At 40.4% G+C, this 14747-nt stretch overlaps 1 protein-coding gene across 16 annotated transcripts in view; it reads left to right on the top strand.

Moving 5' to 3' along the window:
* Positions 1 to 14747, top strand: part of RIMBP2 (RIMS binding protein 2) — a 197242-nt gene that overhangs the window by 147916 nt on the left and 34579 nt on the right. For 8 of the 16 annotated variants that reach the window (XM_042441757.1, XM_042441749.1, XM_042441758.1 and 5 more), the window contains one exon: positions 1036 to 1153. In XM_042441757.1, the coding sequence (XP_042297691.1) occupies positions 1036 to 1153 (118 nt within the window). Of the gene's footprint in view, positions 1 to 1035; positions 1159 to 8760; positions 8914 to 14747 lie in introns of those variants that run through there. The other 8 variants (XM_042441759.1, XM_042441751.1, XM_042441746.1 and 5 more) reach the window with 2 other exon arrangements.

The following is a 14747-nucleotide window of genomic DNA, read 5'->3' as shown; positions in this document are numbered from 1 at the left end:
TTCAGTATTGCATCCAGAAGAGGGCAAGCTGTGCTAACAAAGCCTTCGTAACGCACCAAGAGTGGTTGTTCACCCTTTTGGACTACAACAAGCCAGACAATGATGGTGTCAGAAATCTTCCACCATACATGATGGATGATAGTAAACATAGCAGCTGCTGCAGCTGCATGAACTAGGTCATACATTGATTCTCAGCAGATTCCTCTTTCTATCTGTCCATCTGTGCCTCTCTCTCTTTTAAATCATCCGCAAACAAAATTGCTGCCAAAACCTTTCCTTCCTCCACCATATTTAGTCTTGGTTGTTGCAAAACCAGCCGCTGAAGAACCTTCGAATGTGGCAATATAGCAGCATGTCCGGCAAAACCTGTAAGCAAAGCCTGCATGCCCGCTGTGCAGTTCTGACTGGTGGAAAGTGAATAAGTAAAACCAGGAAGGTTTTGAAGTCCTTTCCTGCGGGTCTTAATGCTCTTTTAAAAGCCTATACAGGCAGCCACAGACCAAACTGGTGGGGATATGATATGGGAGGAGAGCGACAGCGATGCTGCAGCTGCAAAAGTGTTTGGGCTGGAGAGAAATGAGTGAAACGAGTCTTTGTAGCTCTGGGGAATTGCTGTGTTGTTCCTCTTTCAGGAGGTCTCAGACTAGAACCACGTTTAATGGCAACGACAAAGGCAAAATAATGTCTTCAACTCTCTTATTTTCCGTTCCAATGTATTAACTTCTTGTTCTCAAAGTATGTACCACATCAGCCTAGAAAACTTTTTCTTTTTTCTTTGGTTTCCTTTTCCAGGTTTAGTGGCATCTGTCCTCTTTTCAGCTAACCTTTCAGTTAAAAACCAAGTTTAGTTGCCTTTAGAACTTCTGCTTTTGAGAATGATTGACTTGTTTTTCTGTTGATTCCACATACCCTTCCCTCTTCACTAACACCAACACCCCTTAAGGTGTGCAGTTGTGTAACTTTCCAACCTCTCTCTCTTTCTCTCTCTCTCCCTCCTTCCCCCTTCTTCTTTTTTTTTATTTATTTGGTTTTTAGCTCTTAGGTAACCCATCATCTTCTGGACGTCCAGACAGGATGGAGCAGCCAGGTCGAAGAATATCTCATGGAAGCACAGGACCACAGAGGTCACGCCCTATGTTGGTCCCATCTATTGGTTAGTTGGTCTGACTCGTACATTTATCCTGCTTGTTGGGACAACTAGACGGGGTTGGTGGATGGGTGAATAGATGGAAAGAGAAGGCTAGTTCCTGAAGGACAGTTCTTTCGCTGAAAATTTAAATGCAGTGGAAGTGAAACCACTTGTGTCTGGTTTACATAGGAATATTTGGGTGGAGATTTGTTGTGAGAGACTTGACAGCAACTCACACAAACTACCATAAGAAGTTCAAACAAAAATCCACCAAGCAGTGACACCTTTATTGGCCAAACGAAACATACAATATACTTGTTGCAAGCTTTCGAACCCCACTGGCTTCTTCATCAGGCAAGTTGTACATACCAAACAGGCGAAAAATTAGAGATGTTAGTAAGATCCCTGCATTTTATTGTTTCTGTTCTTAGTTAAGATGGTATGGAGAGAGTATCTTTTGCAGGCTGGCATCTCCTCCTCTGACCATGCGGCAGTTAGGCAAAGTCTAGGAAATTTAAAGTCCATTTGCATATCAACATCTTACTAACATCTCTAATTTTTCTCCTGTTTGGTCTGTAACATTTTGCTTGATGAAAAATCCAGCGGAGCTTCAAAAGTTTGCAACAAGTATATTGTGCACTTCAGTTGGCCAATAAAAGTATCACTGCTTGGTGGATTTTTTGTTTGAATTTACTAAATGGCCAATACAGCTACCCCCTACATCTTTATCATGTAAAGTGCTACTGCAACTGGGGACATACATTGATTTAAAGGCACAGGTGTTTATTTCCTAGTGGGTTTGTAGCACTTCAGCATGCTACAGGTGATGGGGATTGCATGTTCAAACTGCTCCCTGTGCCAGCTTCCTCCTGCCCAGCAAGGTCACAAGGGAGCTGGTGATCAAAATTGCCTTCTATTTTATCTTTTTAACATGTATATTAATGTGCGGGAGCATTCAGATATGCCAGTCCTACCTCTCCCACTTCCACTCTGAAGTGATCTGCTCCCCTGAGGATTTGGGCACACGTGACTTCTCTGGATGGCTCATAGTCAAGGCAAGGGTGGGGAAACATTGCAGACTTGTTCATGTTGGCCACTGGTCAGCGAGTTAGGAAGGCTCAACAATCATTTTTATGTTTTAAGTAACAAAGAGTTTGTTTCCAGAGAACTTGAGCTGACAATCTCTGCTTCACTTGCCTGGGCTCTGGGATGACTTTCTAGCTGCTAAATGATGATTCTTGAACAGTGGATTTACCAATTGCAACACTGTAGATGAAACTGTTGGCACTGGGTTTGAGTACCTAATGCATCCCACTGGAGTGGTTCTCTTATCTAATTTGCTCTTCTCCCTTGTTTGAAGATAGTTACTGTTTCAGTATCTATATTGAACCAACTGAAATGCAGCTGCAGGTGTCTGTTACTGGTTGTGCCATCAGTACATCTTAAAACTCATTTAGAAGTTGCCATTAGTACAGTACACATTAATGTTTAATGTGCCATAAGCACACATTAAAACTCATTTAGAAGTTACCAATTCCTTTTCCTCAAAGAACTCTGTGCAAATGGAGTTAGATGTGAAGGCTATGGATCTGCAACACAGAATTCTTAGCTTCGGCAGGCAGACCCAGCTAGCCAAACAAGATATACTTATCCCCTTCCTTTAAAAAACAACACACGCAAATGAACCTCAAAGCAGTTTTGAATAGGGATGGAGGGGAAATTTGTTCAGTTTATATTTTAATGTAAAATTATCTGCTTTTAGACTTTTGAACCTATAAAGAAATGAAAAGGCAAATTTCGTTTGAAATTTGCATTTCTTCAGATTTCATAAAGAAGCTCTCCAATCAAAGACGGCACACACAAATTGCATATATTAGGGAAAATAACCTTAAAATTGCATTATATTGGGAAAGTTGCTTGCAAAAAGTGTGCATATTGAGAAACCTGCATACAGAAATATATGTATTAGGAGAAATGTACACAAAATGTTCATGCAGACGTTTTTTAAAAAACACAAAGTTGAAAGATATATCCACTGCTAGATCTGATTTGAGTGGAAGCCTGGAAGGATCAGAGGTTACCCAGAATGTTCTCCCCTGGCTATTATTCACCTTAAAAGCATACATACCCAGCTGCTTTTTTTCACCTGCGAGGGAGAAAATATGGCTGCACCTACACTGCAGAAATAATCCAGATTGACACCACTTTAACTGTCATGGCTCAATGCTGTGGAATTCTGGGAATTGTAGTTTCTTGTGGCACCACAGTATTCTGACAGAGAAGGCTAAATGTCTCATAAAACTATAAATACCAGAATTCCAGAGCATTGAACCATGGCAGTTAAAGTGATGTCAGACTGGATTATTTCTGCAGTGTGAGTGCAGCCTTTGTGATGTAGCAATATAATCTAACATATCATAGCAAGCTATAAATTTAATATAAATGTAATAAATTATAAACTTTATTACAGCGCGCCCGCATTTTACGTGGGCGTGCCATTCACAGCTTTCAGCATATGCTGAAAGCTGCACCGGAAGAGCCCATTGCATGCCCTGGAAGAACTAATGGGGCGCGTGTGCACCACCGTGCACCACAAGCACAAGTCCCATTAATTCCTATGGGGCTTCAGCATACACTAATTTCCCCTTACCCGGAGGGATCCAGAACGGATCCCCGCATAAGGGGAGGGCGCACTGTATTACATTATAAGAGTAATGATTCTGAATTTACTGAAACAATTGATAAGGGATATTTAGAAGGCTTTTGCTTCCTTTGGCAACATCACCTGGAATAGAAGTCTTCATTTAAAAAAGGACCCTGTTATCAATCATTTTATTAAATTTTCAATCAGTTTTGTGGTCAACAGTATCCTCCTAGGATCCAGGCTTTTCTTGTTTTTATTCACCGTCACCATTTTTTATTGATTTTTGCACAGACACATACACACTCAAATGCACATATTCCCATGACTTAAAAAGCAGCTTGGGGTGATGGTTTTAAAAGGGGAAATTTAATACTGTGATGCAAGCTTCTCACTACCTGCATTTCTGGTTAAGTTTTTTTGGTTTTGGTTTTGATTTTTGTGGAGGAAAATCAACCAACCTCTGACTAACGTCTTATCTGTCCCTCTAAAATCTAGTATTGGTGGGAGAAGGGAGGAGGAAAGGGAGAAGAAATAATACTTTACAAGTTTGTAACAAAGACATACCTGTTGTTGAAGTAAATTGTAACTGGATTGCACTTTCCCTGTTTATCCACTCATCCATGCATGCACCCATCCATTCATCCATCATGCCACTCATCCTACTAAATACAGTACATTGCATTTTCCTCTCACTTGTTTTGAAGTTTAATTGAGAGTACCAAGAAATATCTAACTGTCTGAGTAAGAAAAAAAGGAAATACCCCAATATTCCTGAAATTTCTTTTCATTGACACTGTAGTTCAGCTTCTCCTAAACATAAATCCATCTGAGATGGCTTTTCCACACCACCAACAGTGCCTCCCTTATGTATAGAGTAGTCCATTTTTTTAATAGATTCAGCAGTCTCTCTGTTAAGCAAATTCAAGACTTGAAGTCCCTCTCCGTTTAGAAGTAAAAATGGGACTACCAAAAATTAGGCAGTGATTTCTACAGGCATGAGGGGACCCCTTAGTTCTACAGTAGTAAGTTTGTAAACTAAAAGACAAGAATGTTGTTGTGCACCTTCAAGTCATTTCTGACTTATGGTGACTTTAAGGCAGAGCTGTCACTGGTTTTCCTAGCCAGATCTGTTCAGATGAGGTTTGCCATTGCCTTCCTCTGAGCCTGAGAGCATGGATCTTGCTCAGAGTCAGCCAGTGGGTTTACCTGGCGCAGTGAGGATTCAAATCCTGGTCTCCAGAGTCATAGTGCAACCCTCAAACCATTACACCATGCTGGCTCAAGACAAAAACACTCTGTCTTGAACTTGTAAGCTTCCAGACCTGTGAAAGTTTGTGGCAAATAAAGCTAGAGAAAGAGATATGGGATCTAGGAGAGTCTAAAGCAGGAACGGGGAATATGCTGTCCTCTAAATGTTGGACTAAGATTAAGTGAAAAGAGAAGCTAAGGTTCCTCACATTTTCCTCAAAGCCATGTCACAAGAGAAGAAAGGAGTGCAAGTACCCAATGGTTGTTCATAAGACAAACCATTTAATGGGTCACCATTGAGGGGAAAGGGAAATGGAGGGTGGGAGATCAGAAACTGGATTACTCTAAACCCTTAACAAATAAAGGTAATGATCACAGGGAGGAGAAGGATTAGGGCTGGAGGGGGTATTTATTCCTTAATAGAGTTATATCCTTCTTGTATATAAAGTGGCTTACAATTAAGTAACACAAATACCATTAAAACAAACCAAAAATGAATAAATGCATACAAAATTTAAAAGACTATGTAAACTCACTAATTAAAGAAGCAGAATAGTCACACAGTTAAAGGCTCATTCCCCAACAAGCAAGATCAGTCCCTAAAGGCCCACTTCAGTGCACCGACCCCCCACTGTAAAGAGGAGCTTCAGACAGAAAGAAAGGGAGAAAGAATGCCTTTTTCACTTACCAGAATTGTTCTACCTTCCCATAATGTAGTTAAAAATGCTCAGCCCTCTAGTACTAGTCATCCCAGCAGAGGAAGGCCTCTGAGGAGAAGAGAGCAACACTGTAAAGTTGTCCTCTATTCCTTCTCCGTTCCTAAAATTATAGCTCGGAAAAGCTACCTCTTTGAACTATACTGTCCAGCATCTCTCAGGCAGTGGCTCCCAGCCAGATAGACTTTTCTGACAGTTGTATTCCAAAAAAGTAACTTTTCCAAATGCTACATCTCCCCAAAGTCCTAAGTAGCACTATAAGGCTGAAGTTCCAGATAGTCTGGAACCTGAGCAGGCACAAAGGTGGCCCATTTTTTGGCCTTCTAGACAGTGGTGAACTGCAACCCATCAACCCTAACCAGCAATGGCCAATTGTGAGGGATGATTGAAGTTGCTGTCAAGAACATCTGGAATGAGATGTGTTGCTCACCCCATCTTAGAAAGAAAGGTTATATTGTGAGATTTTGCTTCAATATTTGCATTCAGTTTTTTGTGGGGAGAGAGGTTACTTTTATTTTAATTTTTTAGAACATGCAGAAAAAGAAATTTCCAGTTAGAATGAGACACTCTTTCTAGTCTGGTAAATCTTAGTGTCACAGTGTGAGTTGCTTCCAATAGTTGTCCACAGTTCTGTCATCCACACCTCAAGCATTTGCCCATTAAATCTATGCCAATCAATGCATATGTTCCCAGATCATGGGAAAGCTACTTTTTGAGACTACACTTTCCAAAATCCACCAGCCAGCATGGCTGTCTGGCCAGTGGCTAAGATGCGTAGGGGAATGTTGGAATACTGGTCCCAAAAAGGAAATTTTCCTAGCTCTGTGTGTGTTTTCTGTATGTATATGTTGGCATACTTCATTGAAAGAAATAGGAGCCTCCAAGCATATAGGAGTGCTGTGCATGAGCTAAAATGTTTTTCTGTCTTCGATTTATGTTATAAAATTGGCAAGACAGCATAATACCACATCCTGAAAGGGGAAAAAAAATCTGTCATTTGATTTATTTTTTATTCCATTTTTACCACTTCCCCAAGGAAAGTGAATGCTTAGGGTCCCTTACCTTGCTTTATTGTCACTACAACCCAGTAAGAGAGATTGGGGACTGTAAAATAGTGACTGTCCCAAGGACACCCAGTGAGGTTCATGGCTAAGTGGGAATGTGAACTCAGATCTCATGTGTTGCAATCCAGTACTCTAACCCTAGACCATGCTGGCTTTTTTGTTTTTGGATATTTTTTCACAAGATTACTTCATTACACTAAACTGATGCAAAAAAGTCAGCTTATGGTATAACCCTTCTGTCTTCCCCACCCCAGAAAGGTTTTACAAACCATCCCTTACAAAACAGGTAAGGGGATGGCTTTGAGATTAGTTCTCATGTTTGGGAGTGAACTGACTTCTAGGTTTATACAGTTTTCTCTATGTCAATATTTAATTCTTATTCTGAGTCTTGTTTTATTCGTTAACCACTGTAAAATCTCACCTTATCCGGTTCTGTATCTGCTAGTCTCTTCTTGGATTTTCACGTGTCCATGAAGACGCTAGCAAGACGTGTCCAAACGCCTACGTTATTCTGCTAACCTAATATTTCTTCTCTTGTCTCTCCTTAATGGCTTTCCAGATTCTCATGAGGACAAGACAAGGGATGAGAGAGAATTTTGTTTGCTTTTCTTCTTCAATATGAACTCGTCTAATTTTCAAATTTCTTCATTAAAAAAGATGGAAAGAACTTAGGAACTTAAGAACTAGGATATGGGTGAAAGCAAAATGGTCAGATTTATACCATCCAGGCAGAGGGCTTGGAGTACATACTTCATAAAGATCCATCTTCGAATGCCTGTGTATTCAACCAGATTTGTGATGCAGAATTAGGGTTGCCGCCTGTTCCTTTTTCTCAAGGCCTTTTCACACGACACAATGATAACACTATGATTCCACTTTAACTCCTATGGATGCATCCAAGGAAACTGTGGAATTGGTATTTTGAGGAGACACTGGAGGAGTTCTCTGGCTGAGAATTCTAAATACTCCTCCTCAGACTACAGATCCCAGAATTACATAGTATGGAACCATGATCATTAAAGTGGAATCATAGCACTGTAATTGTGTAGTGTGAAAAGGCCCTGAGAGGCTTTGTGGTGGAAAGGTTCAACCCATTTCTCTTCATGCTGAGAATACCTTTATCTTTAGAATTTGACAGTGCAGATGGGTGAGAATTTCGTTTGATTTTCCCCCCCCCCCCCCCCCGATAGGTAGACAGACAGGCAGATAAAAATTGTTCTGCTATAAATATATGTGTAGGAACTAACCAACATTTTGTAAACAGGGTGGGAAAAGCTTGAGACTCAACATCAAAAAAGAAAGTTTATGTGGCAGAAAGCAGAATTAACAGGTTCATCCTTCCCCACACATGCCTCTTAACCTACCTACGCAGTCATCTTGTCCACGTGTCAAGATCTTGGACAAAATGTGGGGTCCCCACGTCAGATGCCAAACACTTGAGATGTATGAAGTTGAAGGCTTTCATGGCTGGCATCCATGGCTTTTTGTGGGTTTTTCGGGCTATGTGGGCATGTTCTAGAAGAGTTTATTCCTGATGTTTTGCCAGCATCTGTGGCTAGCATCTTCAGAGAATGCATTCTCTGAAGATACCAGCCACAGATGCTGGCGAAACGTTAGGAATAAACTCTTCTAGAACATGCCCACATAGTCCGAAAAAGCCACAAAAAACTTGAGATGTGTGTCAGCAACATCTTATGCAGGCAAGCAAGCAAACAAACAAAAAACACTGTTGAGTTGTGCCTGTTGACCATAACTTGCAAATGTTGCTTTTTTGGACTACATATCGAACACCTAGAATTCCTCAGTTAGTTTGACCGGTGACCATGTTGGCTGGGGGATTCTGGGAGCTCTAGCCCCAAACTGTGACATTTCCAAGCTTTGGGTCCCTACCTTGTGGAAGCCTGTGCAAAGACAAGTGTGTGAGTCGTGCTTAATAGACCATTCCGTTTTTCTCCATAGAAATTACAATGGACAGTAACAGTGAAGGCGCTTGGTCTCGGTCAGGTAGTGAGGGAAATATTTCCCCCATAAAAGAAGAAGCTTATTATCGCAGCATTGACGGACACAGGAAATGGTGCCAGCAACGTACCATGGCCTCTGACTATAGATACGGTATGCCAAACCCCTTCTTTGTGCTTTGTACCAAAACAGAAAAAAAAGAAGCTGCTTTGTTTTTATAGAGCTGGGTGTTAAATAAGCGCCATTACTCTATGTCGACGCTGCATGCCACTGAATGCCAAGATGGCTGCCGACATAAGGCAAGTCTGCTGCTTGTTCTCCTCCCCTCCCCTCTTTAAAAAATACCAGGTAAGTCTCGCTTAGGCTCAGCTAATAAGGGAGAAGAAAGCTTTTGGTCACCCATCCACATTCCCTGTCATGCCATCAAGCTTTCCATACTGAAATGAGCCACAGCACTAGACTGTCGTTGCATGTACTGTACCTCCTACCCCTTTTTCTTCCCATCTGGCTGTCCCTGTACTAGCAGTCGTTGATCACAGTGCTGCTTTTGTACCCTCATCTGAAATGCTTCCGTTGCAACTTGGCTCATGAATACAGAGTCTTGAACAGGAAATCAGAGATAAATACACATCAAAGTTGGGCAATTCCTTTACTAGGACTCCAGCCTTGTAACAAGAATAGCGAATACACTTTTTAGTTCTCCTGAATTCTTCATCAGACAAGATGATGCAGACATCAGGGCAGAGGTGGACAACAGCTGCAGGGTCTAATATTCTGTCCCTGGGATTCTGTAGCTACCCTGGACTGCCAAACAATAAAAACTAAAAGTCTACTTCTGAAATGTACCTTTTAAATGTTACACAATATTGGGGGCAGCACCAACTTTTTTAAAGGTAAAATGCCAGTTCTGGAGGCCTCCAAGAGAGCCATCTCTCTCTCACTCACTCACACACACAGAGGATTTAGGGGCCAGAAAAAAGGTAGTCTGTGGATTCTGGATGGATCAAAGGCCTAAAAAAAGCCTTTGAGCTATGTGTAGAGAAAGAATGTAAAAAGTCCCAAATTCCCTATGCTTTCTACTCTCTTGCCTGATGGTGCGTTCTGAAGAATTTTAAAGCTCATGCTTCTTATGTCGTACTTTAGCAACATGTCAGTAGCCCTAATAAAGGTATTGTGCCCAACTTTTTCTTGCCCTTTTTCTCTTCTTGTTTGTGGGCCTTGCAGCTACTTTGTTTCTAGGCTAATAAGCAGATTCCCACTGCACCCATGGGAAGGAAATCAGTGAAAGTTGCAACTACATAAGGAATTATAGGAGTACAGAGGTACCCCGGGTTACGAATTTAATTCGTTCCGCCGCCGCGTTCGTAACCCGAAAAGCTTTCGCAAGCCGAAAACCCATAGGCGCTAATGGGGAAAAGCCGCGATTTGGTGCGAAAAAGCGCCAAAAAGCACCAAAATTTCTTTCGTAACCCGAAATAACCTTCGTAACCCGGAACATTTTTTTTCAATTGATTTTTTTCGTAACCCGGAAATTTCGTAAGGCGGCGCATTCGTATCCCGGGGTACCACTGTACGTAGTCACTGAAGGAATTACAACTTTAGATCATTTTCAGGTGCAACACAAGCCTTTTTCTCTTATATCTTCCAGAACAGGGATAGGGGACCTGTGGCTCTAAAATGTGCTGGTCTTCAAGACCAGTCAGCCTCCTGTTAACCTGGGGGATCTCTGCCCTGTGTGATCACTCTTGCTCAAAATTCATTGAACAAAACCGAAATAGACACAGTCTACAGTGAGTTATCCCCTGCCTCAGTTCTACTTATGATTTATTTTGTTGTCGTCTTTGTTGTTAATTGCGGTCAAGGTAACTTCGGCCTATGGCAACCTTATGAACAAGACATCTCCAAGTTGCCTGGATATCAATAGCCTTGCTTAAGTCTTGCAAATTGGGGCAAGTCTTTCCACTTGTAATGCAACCATTCTATTTTTTCTTATGCCTTCCCTCTTTCCCAAGCATTATTGTCTTTTCTAATGAGTTGCATTATCTCATGTTAGGTCCAAAGTATTGTCACCTCCATTTAGTCAGTTTTGGCTTTTAAGGCCTGATTTTATGTCAGACCCATTCATTTGTCTTTTTGGCAGTCCATGGTATCTGCACAACTCTCCTCCAGCACCATGTTTCCAATGAGTTGATTTTCTTCCTCTTGGCTTTCTTTGCCATCCCACTTTCACAACCATTCATCTATCTGGAAGTTAATGCTTTCCTTCAAGGAAAGAAAACTGCTTTCAAGGAAGCACTATGAATCTCAGCATTCTCAGGTTGCTCAGAACATCATTTCCACTTATTCATAGAATATTGGCCCCATACAGACAGGAAATAAAGCTGCTTGATCACTTGGAGGTATGCTGTTCAAATGATGCATGCGTACTAGAGTCTGGAAGCTGCTCCAAAGCTGCGCTCCAGTCCTTAGGACAGGACGGGCTTTGGTGTGGCTTCTGGACTCTTAGTACGCATGCATTATTAAATGAAATACTGTACCTCCAAAGTGACTGGAAGCATCCATTATTTTGGCCGGTCTGTATGGGGCCATAGATAGGCTTCTCCTGTCTTCCTGGAGCCCCATCACCTCTTGATAGGTACCTCTTTTCCTAAGGTGAGGGGTTTGGATCTGGAAGGACTAAAAGACCATTGTATCCTTCAAGTGTTGTACCTGCTACCCTGCAGGTTTCAGAGCATCCAGCCACAATATTTCAGCAGTGTAGGTGATTCTATGGAGAGGCGGGATAGAAATAAAATATTATATTATTATTAGGGTGAGAACCTTGTTCATGCAGCTTTACTTCCAGCCAGTGAAGCTAGGCTTTCTTTCATCATAGTGATTGTGTGACTATTCCTGACATAGTGAAATTAGCCAGATACATCTGAAAGTGCATCACCCTGCATTTCCCCATAGGCATTTAGTGTTGCAATGCAGAACCAATTCATTGGTAGTCCTCTTGTTTTTCCCCCCAAAATACTGCTATATCCAAATGTTGTTCCAGACACTGGGTGTTTGGACGATGCAGGAATTGCACCTTCCACTCCTTGCCTTCTCCAACCACCCCCACCTCACCAGTATACAGATGAGCATTGATAATAAACCACTAAACCCAGTTAATATATAGACTGTACTCTACGTATATTCACAATCCTGTAAATGTTAAACATTTGCAACACAACACTGGAAAAAATCTGTTCTAACCATGTTATTTTGAGTTATTGCAGAGTACAAGAAATGTCTATATTAAATCTGTTTAGTCTTTGCAGCTGTAATAGCTGTGTTTAGTTTTCCTTAGTGTATTTTTTTCTATTTTGCAGTAATAAAACAATGTCCAGACCATCCTCATTATTGATATCATTCATATCAGTACATTAAGATCATTTCTGTGCAATAGTACAGCAATGTGCAAGTTCATCTGTATGCAAGTGATGAAATAGTGCAACAGATTCTATATGATTATGTGTATAGCTGCATCAAAATCTTATGGTGCAGTGGTTCACCAGTGTTTGAAAGCATTTGTTTACATTGGTAGTACACCATTCAAAACTAACCTTGATTATATTAAGATTGCTTATATTAAGATTGCTTTTTGAGGGTAGTTGTATTTTGTCTGTGTACATATACACACTAGTAAGAAAGGTCAGAGAAGAGGTCAGACTGGCCAAAGGAAAGAAAAACTCCAACAATCACAGCTTTGATTTAAAAAATTCTCCAGGCTCAGCCAAAACTTCAAAGAAGTGGAGCACAAGGCAGTGCATATCAGAGAAACAAAACAGGGACGGTACCCCCCTTCTACAAGCCCTGTCTCCAAGCTGTTTTTAACTTTGGGAAAACTGAAATGGAAAGCGCCAATACAGGACAGTAAATTTATATTTTTAATAAACTGACCTAGTAAAGTATACTCTGTACCTCTAGGCTTCCACTCATACAGTATGCCCAACCTCATTGGGACATAAAAAAAGAGATTCTACCTAAACATTAGGAGGAATTTCCTGACAGTTAGGGCTGTTTGACACTGACAGTGGAACACACTCCTTCCTTGGAGTGTAGTGGAGTTTCCTTCCTTGGAAGTCTTTAAACAGAGGCTGGATGGCCATCTGTCGGGGTAAGTCCACTTCTGGTTTTGAGGAACATGTCATTTTTGATGTTAAACAGTGTGAGGGCTTCAACCTCTTCAGAAGTGAATTGCCATTTCTGGAGGCTTTCAGGAGTGGGGTTTAGGGAGACTGAAGAAGTGGAGGGGCCGCAGTGCCACATTTTGCCCTCTCCAGGTTTATATGAACACACCAGAGAGACCTTCACACATATCCATACCAACGTGATAGAAAACACTGGATAATGGTAGCCATGCTACTAGATATGCATGCAAACATTTCGTTTAATTCCTCATTATGCTTTAATTATCTATTATGCTTCTTACTCAGACACTCCATTGGCAACAATGTCTCTTGATATATTGAAAGTGTTTGATCGTCTAGACTGGGAATACTTATTTGGTGTACTCCAGGAGATGAATTTTGATACAGGATTTATTAAAATCTTGAAATCTTGGCTCCCAAGCAAATATTATTGTTAATAAATTAATTTGAAACCCCTTTCCTATACAGAGAGGGACAAAACAAGGCTGTCCCCTCTCTCCACTTTTATTTGCCATAGCTACTGAACCCTTAGCTAATTTCATTCGATGTAACCATAATATATTAGGTCCAAAGATTGGAGGCCAAATTCATAAATTAAATTTATTTGCAGACAACATATTACTCTTTTTAGAATTCCCTCATAAATCTTTTATGGAATTAAAAGTTATTTTAGATTCTTTTGACCATTTTGTAGGCCTTCGAATTAATTATACAAAATCTAATTTTTTATGTTTTAATATGACTTCTGACCAGCAGAATACACTGCAAAAGTTAATAAACTTACAGTTATATCCATCAGGGTTTACATATCTGGGTGTATATTTGACTAAAGATATTAATCAACTTACTTTACATAATTATAAAAATGTCACTAGTTGGATTATTGCAAAATTAAAAGGATGGAAACATCTATTCCCCTCGATGTTAGGGAGAATTGCTCTTGTGAAAATGTTTATTGCCCCTTACCTTTTTTTTTATTCCAAATGATACCTATGTCTCCTTCAACCCAGAGAATTAAAAAGTGACCAAATATTGATTAACTCATATATTTTCAATAATAAAAAACCTCATTTTTCTCAGTCTATCAAATTCCTTCCTTCAACCATGGGGGGGAGGATTAGCCATTCCGGATTTACAGTTATACTTTACAGCTTTTCAACTCTCGCAGGCAATTCCTTTCATGAAAAAAAGTATTAATATCTCATGAGTAAAAATGGAACTTAATGTAGATCTACACACCTATTACAGCATATTTTTTAAAAAACTTTCAGGAAAGGAGATTAAAGAACTAAACAACCCTTGGTTTAAAACTACTATTGAGATCTGGCAAAAATGGAAAGATATTCTCTCTCCAGAATTGTCACCTAACTACGTTTTTATATCACCCACATTTTTTCCATGTAGATAAATTCTGGCAATACAAAGGTTGGGAAGAAAAAGGAATTTATCAAATTAAAGATCTCTTTAAGAATAACAAACTCGAACCAATTGAAGACTTAGCATCATCTCTAGAGCCATTATCGATGGCGTGGTTTCAGTTTATGCAAATAAAAACCTTCTCCTCTAGCTTGCTCAAGAAAGGGGAAAGTTTGAGATCTATCACTCCCTTTGCAAATTTGTGCAATGACCCAGTCTCCCACATATTATCTTGACAAACTCCTATCAGGATACCATATGTACTAAATCACTGTGGGAAAGTGAACTGAATATATCAATTTTGGACTCAGATTGGTATGCTATTTGGCCATCTACTGCAGGGGTAGGCAATCTTTTTGAGCCGGCGGCCGGGTTGCTGTCCCTCAGACAACT

Source organism: Sceloporus undulatus, chromosome 10, assembly GCF_019175285.1.
Source record: "Sceloporus undulatus isolate JIND9_A2432 ecotype Alabama chromosome 10, SceUnd_v1.1, whole genome shotgun sequence".
In the NCBI taxonomy this organism is placed as follows: Eukaryota; Metazoa; Chordata; class Lepidosauria; order Squamata; family Phrynosomatidae; genus Sceloporus; species Sceloporus undulatus.
This window is presented reverse-complemented; position numbering and strand designations above follow the sequence as displayed.